Source organism: Schistocerca americana, chromosome 2 (genome assembly GCF_021461395.2).
Source record: "Schistocerca americana isolate TAMUIC-IGC-003095 chromosome 2, iqSchAmer2.1, whole genome shotgun sequence".
Classification (NCBI taxonomy): domain Eukaryota; kingdom Metazoa; phylum Arthropoda; class Insecta; order Orthoptera; family Acrididae; genus Schistocerca; species Schistocerca americana.
In genome coordinates this window covers 884,737,592-884,759,544 of record NC_060120.1, presented here as the reverse complement: position 1 = coordinate 884,759,544, position 21,953 = coordinate 884,737,592, and the positions used below count along the sequence as shown (strand labels likewise).

At 39.4% G+C, this 21,953-nt stretch overlaps 1 protein-coding gene across 1 annotated transcript in view; it reads left to right on the top strand.

Annotated features, from left to right (window-relative positions):
• LOC124594522 (Down syndrome cell adhesion molecule-like protein Dscam2) overlaps positions 1–21,953 on the top strand; it is a 363,828-nt gene that overhangs the window by 245,474 nt on the left and 96,401 nt on the right. The window contains exons 19-21 of the mRNA XM_047132896.1: positions 1,389–1,406; positions 3,625–3,723; positions 12,569–12,760. Of these exons, the coding sequence (XP_046988852.1) occupies positions 1,389–1,406; positions 3,625–3,723; positions 12,569–12,760 (309 nt within the window). The remainder of the gene's footprint in view (positions 1–1,388; positions 1,407–3,624; positions 3,724–12,568; positions 12,761–21,953) is intronic.

The window sequence follows — 21,953 nt, the reverse complement described above, 5'->3', positions numbered from 1 at the left end:
CAGTAGGCAGCATTCATACATCATTTTATTAAAACTGCTTTTTTCTATTCTCTATTGGCATTTGCAGACTGCTGATTCACAGTTGTGTCACTTACGAGACAAATTAGTAAGCTTCTAACCCTTCACATCTCCCCGCAATTTTCATTCATAACATTAAATCCATTAAATACCATTTTCTCATTGTTAGTACTTTCACTAATTGTAGTATTTGTTTCTCTTCAGTATATTTCGAAGTTCTTTCTTTTGTTGCTTCTAGATTGTTTTACAGCTTTCTGCGTACTGTAACAAACAGATTTATGATAAATAGATATCACACTTTTATTCTAGATATTGGAAAGAATCTGAAACAAAACATTTTTATGTGTATTATTTGACTGCATCTTGTGATATCTCTAACTCAAGCTAAAACCATTCTACTGTAACGGTGTTGTCTCTTAAATGAATGAAATGTCGTAACAATGCACCATTTTACTATTCATATTGTTGTTGTGCTGAATCATTTTCATGCTGTTGGATTCACAGGTTTTAATAAATGTTGTTGAATAAATACTCCTGCAAAACCATTCAACAGTTCAATATATGTGTTTCATGTACAGCTGAATAAGAAAGCTTCGTAGAATTGATATACTAAAAGCTAACTCATTTTCAGTTTCTGTTATTCTCAGCTAATTCCTATTAAAGGGTCTTAACCACCCTCACCTTCCTTAATCTAAGTGGACGATTTACCTTCTTCCATTTTGTCATTTCGTATCGTTTGCGATCTATTTTCAGCGAGATCTTATGAACTATAATGAGCAAGTGGTTCAACCACTTCTTAATCTTAATTCCAATTCTTAATCTGAATTGCAACTGAATTATAATTCCTTTAAATGCACAAGGAAACTTCATTTTGGCTTAAAATCCCTCCCACATCCCTTTGCTGCAGTCTTCGGAAAATTATGCAGTTCTTTATTTTCTAAATTGTTCCTTCATTCATCTCAGTCTCTATGTTTGCTTGAGTACTTCCATCTATTTATTTTCGTTTTTAACTTTACCAGTGGCCTGCAAAGACGTTACCAATTGGTAACACAGTTTTCCATTTTTCGTTACATCCTCACTAGCTCAAGTATATAGTAACTAAAATTTTTGGGTAGTAGTCCATTTTCCAGTTTATGCTGGTTTTACAAGATACTCATTTTATGCTGGAATATAAATAAATTTAATTGCTTATATTTATCTCATTCACTCATTTATACGTCCATTTCATCGTCTGTTCAAGCATATGTCGTGGTACTGGTATTAGTTTTCGATAGTGTATATAATTACTGTTCGGCGTTCAAGAAACATGTAAAAATACGTAACTAAACGTTTTTATGAGAAACTTCTGTTTCTTTTCTTGCTTGCAACAGAGGTCAGGAACAAGGACAGTAAGTATACAGAGTTTTATGAAGGCGTGTCATCATATGTTTCCCTTATAGCTGTGTTTTCGCAATATAGTCGCTTGTAAGAAATAGAGAACTAATTGGCTTCTGTAGTAGAAGAAAGTCCGCATGCTGCATATTGGTAGAACTGTTGCAAATCGTTATACCACGGGAACCTGGGCTAAAGGGACAGCTTGCAGGTGCCTACTAGCTCGTAAATAGCATTTCATAAGTGCGCTTCGCTAAGAATCAAAGACCGTAATAAGTGCAATGTACTTACGTCTCCCTCCGGGAAAGGCATCGCCTGGATATATGAAAACGTGGGAGGATTACTATCGACATAATGTTGTAACTTTGATTTGATATGAATTTAAGTGTTGCTGGAGGTTGTTCCTTCTTAGAAGAACGATCATTTGTTATACTTAAGTATCTGACGAAAATGTCACAAGTATAGAAGTTGTAATCTCTTTACTTTCTAAATGTTGATGTGGATATTGATCGTAAGATAATTATTTTTGAAGACACTGCTTCCGGCTTCGATCTTTCGTGTCGAAGCAGAAGGTATAGCAGTATAATAGAGCATAGCATGCACTGTAATGTAGCCTTCTAGAATGCGTGTTCCTGACAAATGAACTGCCGATACACTTCTAGGGCTTCATCAATTTGTTGGCCTAAAGTAACGAAATATTTTAATCACAAAATCTCTGTGCTTCACTATAAATTAATTGAATACAGGTGCACGAAGCATATGTTGCATATCCTCGAACTCGATAATTGTGTTCTGGAACAGTAGAAAGAAGTTTCAAGCGATAACTGTCATGTAACGTTTTTAACGTAATATCACTAATAAACATAAATCGGGGTATAGTTCATGATTCTGAAACAACGTCAAGATAAAATAGGAACTTAGTTTTGGAATATCGCTACTTCTTCAAGGTCGAAAGAGCATAAGATGTGCAGCACTGACCACATTGTCCGAAAAGAATCTGTAACGTTTTGGGTAATCAGCGCGTACACAAACAAGGTTTCAGGAGTGTCGGCTATAATATCACAAATGATGCTCGTCCCACGTCATCCCTAGAGGGATTCCATCAGTGATTCACTCATCAAGCAGAACGCTCAAAAAGAAAATCACGGGCGGTATATCTATGTAACATTCTCTGAAACTATTTGGAAGCGATGAGATAAGTAAGAAGGCCTTTTGAAACTTACAGCTACACTCTCAAGTCTTAAAACAATTTCAGGAGAGAGAAAGAAACAAAGAGACAGTCTATAATTCCACCAATCATCCACGAGTCATCTATACTTGGATTTCATGAATAGAAACACACAGTCTCAAAATTTGAAAAGGTACATCTTCTCAATCTTTTCAGTCACGTCTTTTTTCCATTTGTTAATAATACCGTACTGTATATTTCAAGTAAATCTGCAACGTACACCATATACCAGCGACAACACTATCCTCCTTACTGTACATTCTTCTGAACTTCACACTGCTTGTGAGTTTCTTTTAAGCTTAGGCGGCAACGCGACATTAGAAAAATTGGCCACAGCTGCCTGTGATTGTTTTCACCGCAAGGATTCGCAGAGATAGATTCTAAATGCATTCCATACATGGAAACATGTTTCATTAGACTTTTACTTTGAGTAGTTGTTGTTATTTGGCTTTCGATGTATCAGTTTTCATTACCTTTCCTTGAAAATATGTCCACTTTTTCTGCTATAGACATCAATCAATGTTGCCGCTTTTAAAATCAGATTCACGTAAATGTCATTTCTGTCTTAAGTCAGAAAAAGAAAGATATCTGATACCAGGTCCTTACAAAAAGCCTGAGTTGAAGAGTTACGAATATTAGAGGGAGAACTTCTTGATAACAGCAGTTGTACGAACTTCCACACAGGTCATGTACATTTTTATTTGCTATTCATTCATGCTTTGCCACCCCCACCCGTCATATTCTCCGTGTACGACGAATGTATCTTGCTTTGCCGTAGGCTGTAAGTTACGTCACTATCTGTTCTGATATTTCAACTAATTTTTGTTTTCGCTTTTAATAATTGTTGTAGAATATTCACGACCATCTGCTTACGGCATAGTAGTTTTCTAGTGTGTATTGTAACACAGTTTTACACAAACGCAGCTAAAATTTTTATTCCTACCTTTCGTATGTACTTGTAATTTCTGTAATTAATTTCTTTTTTAAGCTGTATCTCTGTGTAACAGTTCCCAGCACACCTGAAGATTTTCACGTATCTTCCACGACTATTTCTTCCATCACTCTTGCTTGGAGGCTACCAGAAGGGGGCAAGAAGCTCGCAGCAAGTAAGCAATATTTGTATTTTCCTCCAATTCTTTAAAATTACATTTGAAAGTACTAAATGCGGCGACCATTATTATTCTGTTACTGTTACAATATTTATATTTTCCATCATTAGCAATTTGTTAATGGTAATGAATTCTTTTCGTACAAAAATTTTTTTCCATAAACTGCTTAATATTTCTAAGAGAATTCCGTTACCAAAAGGAAGGAAACTCAATGTTGTACAAAGCTATTCACAAGTACCTTCTGGGTCTGAGAAGATGACAGTGCAAAAGCTAGAAGACATATTAAGAGTGTACATTCATCAGTGAGTAGGGCACCTCTCCAATTTTGAAACTCACACTGCTGCTGGTCATGCGGCAGACGATAAGAAGTGCATACAATTCATTGTAGCCACCGACAGTAATTGCCTGTGATGGCGCTACAGTAGCCAACTTTGTGAAACAATTCATTGGGATGCCGGTCTGCAGGGCGAATGAATTCGATGTGACAAGAGGACGCGGATGCTTTGTCTACATGTTCTGACCCGCCTGCCCCATAGTGCAAATGCGCTACGATGTGCGTTACGAGACTATACTCGGTGAGATGGTCTGTCGTCTGATAGCTGCTATTTTTCTGTATACCTCGTTATCTTTTACGCAGTTGTCCCTGGAAGTACTTGTGAATAAACCTATATACTTTCTGTATTTAAAAATACAATAGAAGAAATAATTAATTAAATGAAAAATCTTTTTAACCTGAAGCTGTGACAATACATGAAAAATTTAAATCCAAAAATGTTGGAAGCATGCAACAAAAATTTATACGTGACTGCTTCACTTAACCCGGACAGTTTTAATACATTGCAAATAATATGAACTGTTGTGCTATTTTTTTCAACGACAGCCACTCTCTACACTCCACACCGTTATCTATTGCATACACCCAACGTTCTTTGTTTTAAATTTTACAACAATTGCCGTGGCTATGAAACATTCACAAGCTCAAATTTTCAGGATTATCTGCATGGGATTAGGAATCTCAAAGGGTCTATGAGAAATTATTTCATTCTGTTAAGTCTATTTTAAGAATGTGCTACTCTAAAAATTTTTATTTAAATAATTATTTTATGCGGCTTAGTTTTGAGAGTGTGAAATTTCTCAACGGATTGCAAAGGTTCCGCTGAGTTCACAACAGAGGCATGTGTAATTTCACGTTTATTTCAGTTTATCTTCACCCAAGTCAACCAATACATTGCTTCCTTCTACGTATTCTCACGAAGAGGCTGTGAAGGTAAAAGCGGGAAAAAACTGAGCTCACTCTGAGTCTTACCAGCAGTTGTATTTACTGAGAAACATTCGTGACTCGAAAAGGAACGACAATGGTACACAAGTACCCTCCGCCACTCACATCAGACAAAAAAGCGAGTTAATATTGCATTGCCATCCAGTTCTGAGCTACGTTGAAAGTTTCAAGTCTGTAATTGATTGAGATGTTAGTTGAGAATCAGCTGCAAAATTTATACCAAGCAGAGAAAATTACAGAAATCAAAGTACCCTGCGCTACACACCAGTCACAAAAGCAAGTTAATATTGTATTTTGATCCAGTTCTGAGCTGTGCTGAAAGTTTCAATGCTGTAGTACTTCGCTAAGTTAGTTCAAAACCATTTGCAAAATTTGTATCGGATACAAACAAGAAAGCGACTTAATAGAAACGTGTTTAAGTGAGATCCAATTGGAATGGTATTCAATTGGAGCTGATACAAGTACCTGCAAGTAACAGATTGGCTATACTTTCAGATATGAGATACAAAAAGCTCAGCCAAAAGAGTAGCAAGTAGTTCATCTCAGTTCCAGCATGCTGAACAGTGTCATATCTTAAATATAGTAAAATATACTTAGCAAAGAGTTTGGACAGTACAGGAGGTGATTACATGTTTCATCAAATCTGGGAACAGAGCTACGAATCAGAATAGTGAAGATCTGGACCCTCAGAAAACAATACGTTTACGAAATATTAACATTGATTTCGAGCGATATATTAGGTACAGCGTGGAAACAGAAGACAGAGTTACTTTGCACACATCACATATAATGACATATAGTTAAAAATTCTTGGCGTGTTCCCGTAGTGAATCAATTTTTTTTAAATATCCATACTATTGATAGAATAGAGAATACGATTTGTAATCCATATGGCAGTAATTTGTGATAGCACAGAACCAAACGGATGATGATGCCATTCTGAAGCTGAGTTCACTTGCTTCGTATTTGCAGAGAAATGAAGGAAATATAAAATTCTCTTCAATCAGTCTGTATCAGGAATAGCAGGCTAGTAAAATCGAAAGAGAATAGTTTCCTTTTAACCGTTATCCACAGCTACATCAGACTATGTTGCTTTGTTCCTTGTCGAAGTAGTGCTATGAGCACATGCGCAGTTGAGATTGTGTTAGCAGATATTACAACCCAAATGAAAAAAAAATTATCGTTCTTATCTCGTAGAGAATCTCGACATTCGATACGTAGATAGTTTACAGATTGTAGAAGTATAACTACCACAATTAGGCAATCTCACGAAGCGACAACATGAAGCAGCAGTCATACGTCTTTCCATAAGTTTCTTGAAATAAAAGTTTTCACCCATCGCACATTTCATATTCCGTCTGTTTAGCCTTTCATTTTAAAAATTCTTCTCGGTGTAATTACTGCATTAGTATCCTATGATACAGTGAACAAAGTGCAGTTTATTGAACTTTGTGGGTATATTAGCATTTCATACGTTTCACATTCTTCCACGGTGAAAGTTCTTTGTTACACTCAGTTTGGCTGAAGAAGATAAAGTTTAAAAAAAGGTATGATGTGGATCAAGTAGTGATCATTCACATAAACTGTTACGAGATGGAACACCAGGTTTCATTACATCAGGAAAGTTTGGTTCGTAAATGATAATAATGGAACAATAATGTAATTATTCTAGTTCAGTACAGAAGAAACGAACAAAACATAAAAAATTGTAGTCTCTTAATGGTCTATCTGTACTATGCAAGATCTTCGCTAATCAAAAATTTCATACAAAAAAAGTTGGAATATTATCAGAGAAAGGAACATGGAGACTTCAGAACCGCATATAGCAAAATGTGAGCCATGGACGAAATGATTAAAATGGTTAACCTTTTTTTCCGAGAAGGATTTTAACTCATATTGAACAAAATCTGTACATGATCTGTCGAGACAGGGACTATCTTTTATACTGTGCTATAATGGGTCGTATATATGTCCTTTCTATAAATTCCTTCTATCAGCAGAGTGATAAGTTCAGAAATGGAAGAGAAATCAGGTAACGATGTTAGGTATCAACATCATTAAATGATGTTTTCTGATCTGCAAACTAGGAATGGAAGATAAAATACAAGATTATGGAAGATGTACGCACCACATGCATATTGGTGATGATATACTATTTGCCTCTGGCGCATGAAAACTTCAGCTACAAATCTAGGAACCGAACAGAGTAGTTTTGAATATAAGCACATAAAACCAATCATAATGGAAAGAAAATAACCTATACGTATCGCATTGAAAAGAAAATAGCACAAATTAATAATGAAGTTATGCAACTGCTTGAAAACGGTTTTGTTTCTTCAGCAGCTTTATACAACGATTAGATGGGGACCAAAAAGAAGTAAAGAGCAAATATGCTCTGCATAAATTTTTGTGGCGAAAGAAAGGTTTTCAGAACCAAGCACACAATGAGTATGATATGGAAGGTTTAAAATATGTGCGTCTTTCCATCTGTTAAAAAAGCCATGGAGGTTTTCAGAGATATACTGTCAAAAGCTTAGCTTTGTAAATATGCATTTTGTTAATTCCTAGTAAAGCGGCAGAATGACAAACACCTCTAATTCATATTCTGACACAGTCGACTAAACATGAAAATTAATAATAATAACAATGTAGTAGTTTATTAGACCAACAAAACTTTTTGTGTATTATCACTATATATTGATTTGTAATGACGCAGATAAATTTTCTATTACTCACGTAACTGAAGTAGAAATCCAGTCCTCTACTATTGTATGTATGATGTAAATAAACAACTGCATTAAATAACTACATTTAGTTAGCTTCAGATATGCCATTTGAAAATCTGGGTTAGTATTCAAATGGTAAAGAAAAGTGAATATTAATGCTGCATCATTTGGGTACTGACATTAAACAACTTTGCTGCACGTTAAATTTTAAAAATGATTACACAAAATATTATAGTCTTCTAACTAAATGAGAACCTTTTAATTAATTCTTGGTTAAATGATGTCCACCGGCTGTTGCTGTCACGGTTTGAAACCAGATGAACTTCGTAAAACTGCTTCCTCAGATTATATAATTTTGTTGATATCACAGACTTGAGAGAAGCGAGGGAACCAGACGGACTTAACTTTATACTGCATTTCGGCTGGACCTCTGCTCACTGATGCTCCTTAATTTCTGCGTATAGTGCTGGGCCGAAGAAGACAGCGCACGACCGCAATGGCGTACGCCCTCTAGTTATATTAAAATTAATTATTTGTTAAACGTTAAGCCAATGTAAATTATTGCTGTGAAGCTAATACCGATTCCCCTCCCAGAACGTTTAGCTTGTCTGTAACCACGGGAAGTGTCACAATCGTATTTTTAGGTTTGATTGTTGGGTGAAATACGGCATACATGAGTACAATGTACACATTCACGTCACTCTTATGCGTGCAAATTTATTCAGGTTTTCTTGAAATTCGCACGGAAGACTCACGAACGGCCTTTACGGTCCGTGTATAATGTAGATCTGCTGATACTTTATTCAGAATGATTGATAGCGTGTGACTTTCGCTGCCCTATACAACAGTTCTGGTGGTCACAGCTCACACTCGAACACAGGTAATGTAGCTGTATCAAACTCCAGCATTTCGCCTCGTCCTTCTGCTGATCATTTTTCTTCCTTCTACACTATCCAGTTGCTCGCTCTAAATTTACAATGTTGCTTTTCTTTAATAACGGAACAGCCTGCCATTTGTTTAACAATGCATCAGATTGAATGACGATCCCACATTGTCCATACCGAATCAGTTCAGCAAAGCACTTCCCAACTCTTCAGTCTCTCAAAATAGTTTCCGGCTCGTATTAAGTCTTGAATTCAAATCCCCGCAAAACTGGATGGAAGTTTCCAAAATCAGCTGCACTGTTTTAATCCTACGTTCACTACCTAGCGCAGCTACTCTTGTCTCGTGTTTTAACAGAGTGATCTTCCGATTTTGTAAAAACCTACAAATATTACGAAAGTGCCTAGCTGCACTACTGCGTTATATACAGGGTCTCCCAGCTATCTTGTCCACCCAAAATATCTCTGGAACAATAACAGCTTTTGGAAAACGACTTTCACCGATATCAATGTAGGGCTGGGGCCCATGAATGTACATATTTGGAAACATTCTAAAACGAAAGCATATGTGTTTTTTAACACAAACTTATGTTTTTTTAAATGGACCTCCTATATTTTTTCTTCAGCAATCCATAGCATGACAAAGCACATACACAATGGCGTTGATTGCATCGCAATATTCCCATTACATCCCGAGATATTGAGACGCGAAGTTGACGCTTGAAACACCCGGTATGCGCTGCTAGCGCACGTCCTGAGGCTCAGGCGTGAACCCCATGCTGCCCGTAATCGCGATGTGATTGACATGTGTAATCACACCTCCATATTTATGAAGAGGTCCGAAACGAATAATACGGTCTGCTGCCATCAGCTCTGATAAGCACATAATGGTTTCCCTCTTGCACGTTTTACGTATCTATGTACACAAAATGAACCAGTACCGATCGGTGTACAACCGCGAGGTTGTCTTATTTATCCTGCACACCCAAAATAAGGTTTATCTAATGCGTTATATGACCCATTGTGCCTGTCGCGCAGGGCCTGGCTCTACCTAGTCAAGTGTCCAACGTAGTTCCCACTACTGCCACAGTTACCACTTCGCCTTGTTTATGATTTGCGACCCATGCAAACTCCTGTACTCCACCACCCTCCGAGCATCCCATTTGTTGTTGCTTTGGCGTGCCCTACACCGCTTGCCAGTGTAGTCGTGCATCAGATTAATCTAGTGACGGCACGGAGGTAGTACACATTGTAAATAACATTGTGTTGTGGAACTTATACTGTACAGTATAATGTACAGACATGAAGATATGGTAGAAATGCTGCTGATCTAAGGAGAATGTACGTTGACGGGAAATACGTTATGAGATTGATTGTTTGTTTATAGTACTGTTAGCGAACATTATGATTATTAAGTTAATATGTCTGTTTTCTACCCAACTCTACATAACTGTACTGTACCCTGTTGTAGGTGGACGAAATGCTGTTCAGGCAGAATAACTGTACAGAAGACGATTCCCTGACAAGCCATCGCCGTCGCGCCGGATGTTTCGTCGTCTCACATCTCGTCTGCGTGAAACGGGAAGCTTAAATCCAAGACCTCGACATCGTCCTAGAACACGCACAGATGAACGTGCTGAAGTTGCTGTGCTCGCTACCATAGCTGTGAATCCTCAAATCAACACACGTCAAATTGAACGTGAAGTTGGTGTGTCGAAATCAAGTGCACAGCGTATTCTTAAACGTCATGTATTTCATCCTTACCATGCTCATTTACACGAGGATCTTCATGGAAATGACTTCCGCAATAGGGCAACATTTTGTCGGTGGGCTCAGCAAAAACTTGACACTAATCCAAAATTTTTTGCAGATGTTCTCTTTACCGACGAGGCATCATTCTCCAACAAAGGAATTGTCAATATGAGGAATATGCATTACTGGTCCGCAGACAATCCAAATTGGCTCCTTCAGGTAGAGCATCAACGTCCGTGGAAAGTTAATGTTTGGTGTGGGATTATTGGAGATACCATTATCGTACCTTTCTTTATAAATGGCATCCAAAATGGCAGACAGTACTCCAGATTTATAAGACACAATCATCTTGTTCTCTTGGACACCGTACCTCTGAACCGGAGAATAGTCATGTGGTATCAGCATGACGGATGCCCTGCACATAACGCCTTACGAGCACGACGACTTCTGAACCGTAAGTTCCCTGGTAGGTGGATTGGACGAGGTGGCCCAGTTAGGTGGCCTGCCCGATCTCCGGACCTTACACCGATGGATTATTTTCTTTGGGGAGCAGTGAAGGATGCTGTTTACCAACATGAACCAACAAAATCAGAGGACCTGAAGCAACGCATTATTGATGATTGTACAGCCATCAAAGAGGAAACAGTAGCAGGAGGTAGGGCATCCTTCATCCGCATCCGATGGGCATCACTTTGAGCACGAGCTGTGAGCGCTATATTTAGTATGTAGTGCTGGTATCACAGTGGAAGTTTCTACAAAGGGCCATTTCACCCAGTGATGTTAACAAACTTTTGTTGCCAACAATTTGTCATTTAACGCATTAGATAAACATAACATTGATAGTTATGTCAAAATAAAACTAATTGGTTAAACATGTTTACATTCATCTTCTATGTCCTACCTGATCTTCCCAAATAAAAACATTTTTACCTAAACAACGGTAAAACTTTTAGTCCTCTTGCTCGTTTCACTAAAACCATCAACATGAATTTTACTATTACGAGTGAATGATTAACTGTCACTTGCGCTAGATCTACAGTAAAGTTTTAACGTTGAACGGCATTACCTTTTTAGTAACGGATTAACGATAAGCGAAGTTAGCTTTGTGACTAACGTTGCGGTACACAGATATGTTACAGAACCGCATCACCCCTAGCCTATGGGATAAATACCTGCTGGAATGTACGACGTTAATGCAGGATGGCAGCAGACCGTATTATTCGTTTCGGACCTCTCGATAAGGATGGAAGTCTGATTACGCATGTCAATCACATCGCGATTACGGGCAGCATGGGGTTCACGCCTGAGCCTCAGGACGTGCGCTAGCAGCGCATGTCGGGTGTTTCAAGCGTCAACTTCGCGTCTTAATATTTCGGGATGTAATGGGAATATTGCGATGCAATCAACGCCATTGTGTATGTGCTTTGTCATGCTATGGATTGCTGAAGAAAAAATATAGGAGGTCCATTTAAAAAAACATAAGTTTGTGTTAAAAAACACATATGCTTTCGTTTTAAAATGTTTCGAAATAAGTACATTCATGGGCCCCAGCCCTACATTGATACCGGTGAAAGTTGCTTTCCAATAGCTGTTATTGTTCCAGAGATATTTTGGGTGGACAAGATAGCTGGGACACCCTGTATAATAAACAGTAGTTGTTTATGCACGATGCATTACGATCAAAACAAAAATATTATTCTAGAGAGGCCTGAAGTGCTCAGTTGTGTTGAAAATCCAGTTCTAACAGAAAACAACACGCATATAAGAGGTGTTTGAACTGTGAGTTTTAACACAGTGTTAGCTATCAGTTGGTAGCAGATACTGTGGATGTATGTTTTTTATGTATACCGATCTGATAGTAGTACCCATTTGATAATATAAGACGAAACAGCACATGTTAGAAACTGTATATTATGAAGACTTTTATCCCTTTCCGTATTCTGAGTGTCTCTATTGTAACAAATCCAGCGTATGTTTGACTGCTCAGTTTTTTCCTTCACTATATTACCAACTACTGTTTTTAATGATGGGCGAAATAAAATTGTCCCAGCCCGTGACATGTTAGGGGATCATAAATCATAAGCTGCATTATAGCATGTAACTAGCTGTAAAACAATTTCAGTTAACTCTTCATCATTTACTTGTGTCAACATTCTTCCGCCATGGTGTGATGGCAGGACGTGACCCACGCATTAATATTTAAGTTACAGACTACTGCCTGCATTACAAGAGAGAGTTCGGCGAGTGGGAGAAGATAAAGATTCCTGGAACGGAGACGAGCTTCACGCTGGGGGGCCTGCAGTGCGGCGCCAAGTACCTGCTCTACCTGCAGGCGGAGGGCCGCCGCGGCGACAGCCACCCCACAGACACCATAGCGGCGCGCACCCAGGGCGCAGGTAGGTCATCCCGCAGACTCCATTGGAGTCTACACCCAGGGGGCAGGTAAGCAACCCCACAGACACCATAGAAGTCTACACCCAGGGTGCAGATTGGCTACCCCACAGACACCATAGGAGTCTACACCCAAGGTGCAGGTCGGCTATCACACAGACACCATAGGAGTCTACACCCAGGGTATAGGTAGGCCACGCCACAGACACCATAGGAGTCTACACCCAGGGTGCTGGTAAGCCACACCACAGACACCATAGGAGTCTAGGCCACCCCACAGACACCATAGGAGTCTACACCCAGGGGGCAGGTAGGCCACCCCACAAACACCATAGGAGTCTGCACCCACGGTGCAGCTAGGCTACCCCACAGACACCATAGGAGTCTACACCCAGAGTGCAGGTAAGCCACCCCACAGGCACCATAGGAGTCTATACCCAGGGGGCAGGTAAGCCACCCCACAGACACCATAGGAGTCTACACACAGGAGGCAGGTAGGCCACCTCACAAACGCCATAGGAGTTTGCACCCAGGGTGCAGGTAGGCTACCCCACAGACACCATAGGAGTGTACACCCAGGGTGAAGGTCGGCTACACCACAGAAACCATAGTGGTGCATACGCAAGGTGCATGTAAGCCTTGTGTATTACCTCTGTCTGGTGTTTGAGTAAGCAGGCCAGTGCTTGGTATATTCTATCAAGACAGTGACACAGAATTTTTCACATAATCTGTCTCTGTCCAATGCCACATGATCTGGCTGTTACCTGCCCTACTACCAGCAATACTACAACGGTTCATCGTTTCTACCTCTGACGGTCAAGAAAAATGTATATAATCAGAAAGCAGTAGCTGTCACTTGTTAACTTCATAGTTGTAGTGTTTGCTTCATCCCATCCACTAGAGTGGCTAGGTAGATTCGCAATACCTGAACTAATATGAATATCAGTGCTGAAAATTTCACTAGCAGCGCAATGTAGACGCTAGAGAGAGCTACAGCAAAATGAAACGCTTGGGTATAATGGCATGTGGTACACTTTCCCTTGTGTCTACGCTTCGCCTGTCACTCACATTCTTGTGTGCACCCCACAATATCAACAACAAGAAGTACATCTTCAGTAGAACCAAATTAAAACACTATACCACAGTGTTAAAACAACCTATTTACGTAAAAAATCTGTTTTTTATTAATCTTCTTTTTATTCATCCAGACTCATTTCGACATCTATATGTCACATTTATTTCGGTAAAGCATAATACAAAATTAGTAATCGTATATCTATTGTCGGCATTTAGTTTGGTTTATGTCGATTGCCCACCTGGAAGTTACATCGCCAGTAAAAATGCATTTTTACACTTGGGTTTTCTTGCCCTTTTTTTCTCGTTTTGGCAGCATGTCATGTGCAAAACAGTCATAAAGAAAATTTGTACATTTTTGATGTACTTTTTTGTGGGTAGCGATTATGTAAATTAATATAGTTACATTTTCCGTCTTCTTGTATATTTCTGGTGGACATTTCTTTCTACTGCCATTTAGTACACTGCTTTCATGCCGTTTTTCATTTAATTACACTTTTTACAATATCCTTCGCACGTATTTTCCAGAAAACGTGATTTGGGCAGATATTTAATAACACTTATTCGCATGTAAAAACTTAACAGAGAACCATTACCTTTACAGAGTGGAAATACTTGAAAATCAGATTACTGGAAAAATACTTACTCGGGATAAGCAATAGAGAGTGGTAAAATAAGATCTAATGTTTAGATCTGAAAAATATAAGCAAAATACTTGAAGTAGAGTTAAGTGTAAATCAGTCTTGTTCAGAAGCCTCTACCAAATAAATGAGAGTAATCTAAAAATTTTCTGTGTTACAGAAACAAAAAAGAAAAAGAAGGAAAAAAATGTATATAAGACTTGAAAATATCAGATACGAACTATTTTCAGAATAAAATAGTAAATACTGCATGCTCTCGAGGCATAAAAAATAAGAAATCGGGAACAACATGGGCGGAAGAAAGGCAAAGACAACATGGAGAGAAGGTGGAATGTCCAAGGCATAAGTAACAGTGAAGAAAGGAGAGGAATGGAAGGTATTAGGGGGATAAATAACAGTAATGGGGGAAATGACAATTAACAAGACCATAATTACAATAAACACAGCACATAATAATAACAACAGAACAATCGAAGGAGCTATGGAACTGCGAAACAACGAACAACTGCGACAGCCAAGAAAATCGAAGGACACGAGGTCCGGATCAAACAGTAAGGGCTAAATTAAGCTTTCCAGTCCAAACAGTGGCAGTTCTGCGAGCGTCTGAATCAACAAACACACTCAGAATTGAAAACGCAATGATAAAATGGCTCTAAGCACTATGAGACTTAGCATCTGAGGTCATCAGTCCCAAAAGCAAGGATAAATGGACCAGTTCAGTTCTGGGAAGATCTCTACACACTGAAAAAAACACTGCAACAAGAATGCTAGATGTTTCAACAACTTTGAGAAGAAATTGCCTTAAAACAGAATACAAGAACTGGAGACAACACCTGAAACGATAAAAAAAAAAGAGTGGAGGAAGTCAAGAACTGGCAACTGCACGGCTTCCAGCTGAAATTGGGAAACAACTTGGAAAACATATTTAATAATGATTCAGCTTAACTAGCAAAATCTAAGATTACAGGCCACCACGTCGAAGCTGTTATGAGGCGTTATAAACGACAGAAGCCAGGACTTTGTAAAAGACAAGAGATAATAACATTAGATCAATAAGGTAACAAGTGAAGAAGCAGGAGTGTACAGGACCCGATCCTTTCCGACAAAATGATTTTGCAGAACTGAAGATACCGGAAGTGCCAAGAAACCACCGGCACCAGCAGAAAAAACAGCAAATTCATTGAACTGTGTTGGAGCGCTGAAAGACAGGACTATCTTTAAGAAATAAATAATACTGACCAGTCAGTATCAAAGGAGACATTTTCAGTATGTCCTCATTGCGACAACTGCTATTCATCATCATCTAGATCGAAACATCCTGGCAGATTAAAACTGTGTGCCGGACCGAGACTCGAACTCGGGACCTTTGCCTCTCGCGGGCAAGTGCTCTACCAACTGAACTACCCAAGTACGACTCACGCCCCGTCCTCACAGCTTTACTTCTGCCAGTACCTCGTCTCCTACCTTCCAAACTTTACAGAAGCTCTCCTGCGAACCTTGTAGAACTAGCACTCCTGAAAGAAGGGATATTGCGGAGACATGGCTCAGCCACAGCCTGGGGGATGTTTCTAGAATGAAATTTCCACTCTGCAGCGGAGTGTGCGCTGATATGAAACTTCCTGGCAGATTAAAACTGTGTGCCGGACCGAGACTTGAACTCGGGGCCTTTGCCTTTCGCGGGCAAGTGCTCTACCAACTGAGCTACCTAAGCACGACTCACGCCCCGTCCTCACAGCTTTACTTCAGCCAGTACCTCGTCTCCTACCTTCCAAACTTTACAGAAGCTCTTCTGCGGACCTTGCAGAACTAGCACTCATGAAATATCCTTTCTGTCAGGAGTGCTAGTTCAGCAACTTCCCTCCCGTAGCTAAGCCCTATCTGCGGCAACAGGAATGACGCACAACCGCAAGTTAAAAAAATAAAGTTCGCAGTCTTTAGAACAGGGAGACCAGTACTAAACTTTTTTTATTTTATGTATTTATTTATTTTTGAATCATCACTCTTCTGACTGGTCGGATGCGGCCAGCCTCGAATTCCTCTCCTGTGCCAACTTCTTTATCTCCGAGTAGCTCTTCCGCGTACATCCTGAATTATTTGCTGCTGGATGTACCCCAATCTCGCTTCCTCTACAGTTTTTACTTTCTACAGCACGCTTTAGTACCATGGAAGTCTGGCCTGATGTCTTAACAGATATCCTACCATCGCGTCCATTCTATGTTCCCCATATATACTTTCCCTCGTTGAAAGTGCAGAGAGCATCCTCGTTCCTTACCGTATCAGTCACTCAATTTTCAACGATCTTCTGTAGCACCCCGTTTTAAATGCTTCTGTTCTCACCTGTTTCGGTTTTCCGACTGTCTTCGTCTCACTTCCATATAATGCTGTGCGCCAAAGGTACATTTTCAGAACTTTCTTCTTCAAATTAAGGCTTATGTTTGATACTAGTAGACTCCTCTTGGTCAGAAACGCATTTTTCGGCAGTACTAGTCATGGATTATTTTGTTGCCTAGACAGCAGAACTCCTTAATTTCATCTACATCGTGACAACCAATCTTGATCTTAAGTTTCTTGCTGTTCTCATTTCTGTGACTTCTCATTCCTTTCATCTTTCTTCGATTTACTCCCAATCCATATGCTATTCCGATTAGACTGTTCATTCTATTTAGCAGATCCTGTAGGTCTTCTTCACTTTCACTAACGATAGCAGTGCCATCAGTGAATCTTTACATTGATGTCCATTCACCTTGAATTTTAATGCCAATCTTGAAACTTTATTTTTATTTCTTTCGTTGCCTCTTCGACATATAGTTTGAACAGCAGGGACGTAAGACTACATCCCTCTCTAACACTCTTTTTAATCTGTGCACTCCATTCTTGGTCCTCTACTCTTATTGTTTCCTCTTTATTCTTGTGCTTATTGTACATTACCTGTCTTCACGTAGCTTATTCCTATTTTTCTCAGGATTTCGAACAACTTGCACCAATCGACATTGCCGAACGCTTTTATCAGGTCAACAAATCCTATGAACGTCTCCTAACGCTAGTAAAGAGAAAGGTGAAGCACTGCAGATGTTAGGAGATAAATATCAATTTCAGAAACGTATTACTTTAAGCAGATCTTTTTATTTAGTCGTCTTTCCAATAATGAAACAGCTGTTCTCCAGCATAAAGGGCAAGAAATTTGAATAACCTGTTAGAATTTTCACTGACTTTGTTGCTGTAGAACTGTACAAAAGAAAACCATACGAGAACCAATGGCACTGCAGTCATCTTGTATTATCTCTACATCACAGAGAGAAAAATACTTAGAGGTGTATTGGCGGTAGCCAGATTCGAAAGGCAGAGAAAACAGGCATCGTCAGATGATGTCGAGACGGCATTCGTCGAACGAACTGAGATGCAGTGTCACTGGCACAGTGGAGATGGGTTAAGTCCCACTACATTAGCCAGTTAGTACGCCAGTCAGTACACGGTGGCGTTGATTTCAAATCACAGAAGTGCCATATAAAATATCAATCAACCCGCTTGCAGTTAATATGAGATAACTGATAAATGTTATTTGCTCTTATGAACCCTTGGTACTACATCTGGTATTGTTCTAATTACTACAAGCGAGTGCTGGTCGCAGTGGGTTTCGTGACGGTATTGTGTAAGCGAAGCGACTGCCCACCACAGGAGATGAAGTTATCAGAGGGCACATGAACATATTCTGTATTCTCACTCTTTCTTTCTCTCCCTCTCCTTCTCTCTCTCTCTCTGTCTCTTAATGTGTGTGTGTGTGTGTGTGTGTGTGTGTGTGGAGAGAGTGTATGTCGTATGTTGTGGCACTGTCGTAACACCTCGACTTTCGGTAAAGTAGTCATGCTGATGCAGATTTCATGCGACCACTTCATATCCCTCGTGCACAAAAGGCTTGACCTGCCCTGGAATATGTTCAGAACCAAATCATCTAGCCCACGCAGAGCATTGCTCAAGCTTCTGAACTGTATCACCGACAGCTCATCTCAGCGAGTTACCAATGACATTCCTATTTTCTCACTTCATTGACACGCTGAGAGGAACCCAATAATAAAATTAGCAGAACTTTGTATTGAGCTCAAAATTAACTTTATTAACTGTGTCAAGCACAGCTTTGTTGTTCCTTGCGCTGCACAAGATCAACGCATCCTTGTTGTACCGTTGAAACATTTTTTTCGTTTGCGACTGTAGTTTATTTACAGTGAAATCTGTTACGAGCCGCAGCAACTGTCCCGTCTTTGTCTCGAATCGTGGGGACTCGTTTGTAGTGTACAGCTTTTCACTGCTTTTGTGCGACCAATATTCGTACCAGATAAATAAAACTATCAACGTTCACTTGAACTGCAACGAACAGCAACTACAGCAGCTCTTCTGGCGACTCTTGATAACATTTATATTTCGTGGGAGACAAGGATTCGAATCTCGAAAGTACGCACGTACATAGCGTTTAACGTCCCGTTGTCATTAAAGTTATTTGAGATGGAGCATAAACTCGCACTGAATAAGCATAGGAAATGTAACCAATAGCGCCAGTTTCAAAGAACCAAACATAAGAGTTTTCACAGCAGTGTGCTTTAGTGAAGCGACGTGAAAGGTAATTGTGTTTCCAACACCGGCTATTGAACACCTCTACGTTATCTTGGGAAACAGTCACCCAGTCACCGGTTGAAACATACTATTTAGTTCCGCGCTTTCCAATTCCACGTTTGTAAAAGTATCTGTTTATACGCGACTACTGGATAACAGAGCCGTGCGGTTGGCCACGCAACTCTGTTAGCAGTGTAAACGTTTAGTCACCCTGTGATTTCACGGTAAATGTTCGAGTAAGAGGTGGTGGAGAAGGTGCAGTTTGATACCGAACATTCCATCAAAGAAGTCGAAAAACCAAGTTCTTTGTGGGACATGCAACCTGTAGGACATAAACGTAGAATTTATTAAAGAAGGAAGGGACTGCATATACAACTCTGCGATTTTATTTTTTATTTTATTTTTTGAAATGCACTTTCCATCTAGCTCGCAAAATAAATTTGTAAGGTCTAGTGTTTGTTACATGTTTCAGCACATCCACATTTCTGATACAAACCTTTGAACACCAACATATAAATCGAAAAGTCAAGTAAGTGATCACCATCAACGTCATATAGACGCTGATCATTATCAAGCGTTTGACAATGAGCTTCAGATGTTAGCGAAAGAAGAGTATCATCACAAGATGGCATGATTAGAAACATTTAATAAACAGAAAAGATATTTTTCAGATATAATCTCTGGTACCAAGCGACTAAGCTGAAACTCGATATCAGTTGCAGTTTGCCTATCATCTAACATATTCTAGGGGCAACAAAAATTTTATTTTCAATACTTCACGTAATTAATTATCGAATTTCAAACTTTAAATGCTGCGATAAGCTACTTATTACTAGATATAATCTTATGTCAAAATTTTAACGCAATAAGGCACGTACATTAGTGTCTCGATTATCCGACCTAAACCGGCCGCGGCAAGGTTGGATAAGCAGGGAGGTCGGATAACAAGGAAAATAATACAAAAAAAAACACAAAAATTAAGCTAAAGTAGGCCAAATGAATTAAACAATTAATACAATACAAATCAAATTAGACTTAATAGATATTTACTGTGTGATGAAGTTAGTAATTGTCTTTTGTTGCCTGCTGTTTGCCGTTTTCTTGCCGTTACATCGCGTAGTCTCTTAAGAAGTAAAACCTCGGTAGACGATGTTTTCCAGTTGCTCTACATATTTTAAAGCAGTTTCTAAGGCCTTATGTCCTTCGGTGTCAGAAATCTTGGGTGCACTTTCCTCCACTACATCCGCTTCATCGTCTTCTTCTTTTTAGTCTACCACGTTGACTATTTCTTCATCTGTCACTTCAAATTCTTCTTCTTCGACAATCCATTCATTTATGCCATCTTCTGTGCCGTCAGCACATCCCGGAACTTTTCGTAACAATGAAAGCAGGGTAGTATTTTCTGGTTCTGTCTGCTGCTGTAGATTTTCGTCATCTGGAGAATTTTCTTGATTTTCGTGTAGCAAAATTTTCCAGAATTTTGCAATTGTATTTGCTCCAACACTCTCCCTAGAGTGGGCCACGTCATAAGGTACATCTTTCAAATTAATACGGCGCAACTGCTTTAGCATTAATTAAAGAGGAAAGCAAGTTTCTGCGGTAGTTTCTCTTCAGTGTTTCTAAGGTCTATTGGTCCATAGGCTGACATAAGGATGTGACATTTGGAGGCAAAAATATGGCCATTATATCTTGATCTTAAAGTTCATCTTTATTAGGATGACAAGTGGCATTGTCTAGAGGCAACAGTGCGTTGGGGGGAAGTTTTTGGCTTTCAAAACCTTTTCAGTTTGTGGCACGAACTCGTTAAAAACCATTCTTCAAAAATGTGTGAGTTCATCCAAGCATTTTTTTGGTTGTAATATTTCACTGGTAAAGCATTTTTAGATATATTTTTAAATGCTCTACGTATTTTTGCCTATCTATCATAGACAGTTTGCTTTTCAAATTTGCTGAGGCGTTACCGTATGCAAGAATTGTCACTATTTCTTTGCTACGTTTGTAGCCTGACGCTGCCTTTTCGGCCTTTGACACTAATGTTTTTTCCGGTAACATTTTGTAATTGAGACCAGTCTCGTCGCAGTTAAAAATTTGATCGCCTGTTAAGTTTTCCTTGTCCAATACCTTGTGAAGTTTACACCTAAACAATTGAACAGCTTCGAAATTGCTGAAAGCTTTTCACCACATACATTAAGTTGCCGAATTCCGTATCTTTTCTTCCATCTATCGAGCCAGCCTACACTAGCTGTGAAATCAGGTTCACTTTCGCTTAGATCCTTACGAAACTTTAACGCTTTTTCCTGCAAAATAGGTCGCGACATGGGTACACTTCTATCTCTATGTTGAGTAAACCATAGGAACAAAGCTTCACTTACTTTTTCATAATGACATTTTTTCATGGTTTTCCGATCTTCCAAAACAGTCGAGGTCGCTCGCTGAGAACACCACTTCTCAATTTCACTGCGGTTCCTTTTCCAGTCTCCAACTGCTGTTTTCCCGACGTTATAATCTTGCGCCACTTTTAATAAAGTTTCACCATTGTCTATTCTTTTTAAAGCTTTAAGTTTTTCTTCCATTGAAACGACCACCTTTTTCCGTTTTGAAGGCATGACCACAAATTTTTACAATAAACAAAGTGCAACACGTCCACTCCACTACAGATCTAAGCACTGAGGAGTGAGGAGTAGCAGACGGCGACAGTGAACTGAGTATCAGCAAACAACACGTTAGTCACTGAGGTGTCGCCGGCTGTCCGGCTGTCGCACGGATAAGGGTCGGATAAGGCAGCAGGTCGGATAACCGAAGATCGCATAATCGAGACTCTACTGTATTATAGTTAGACACTGTGTGTCTGGAGGCAGTGTAAATGATGCATGCAAAT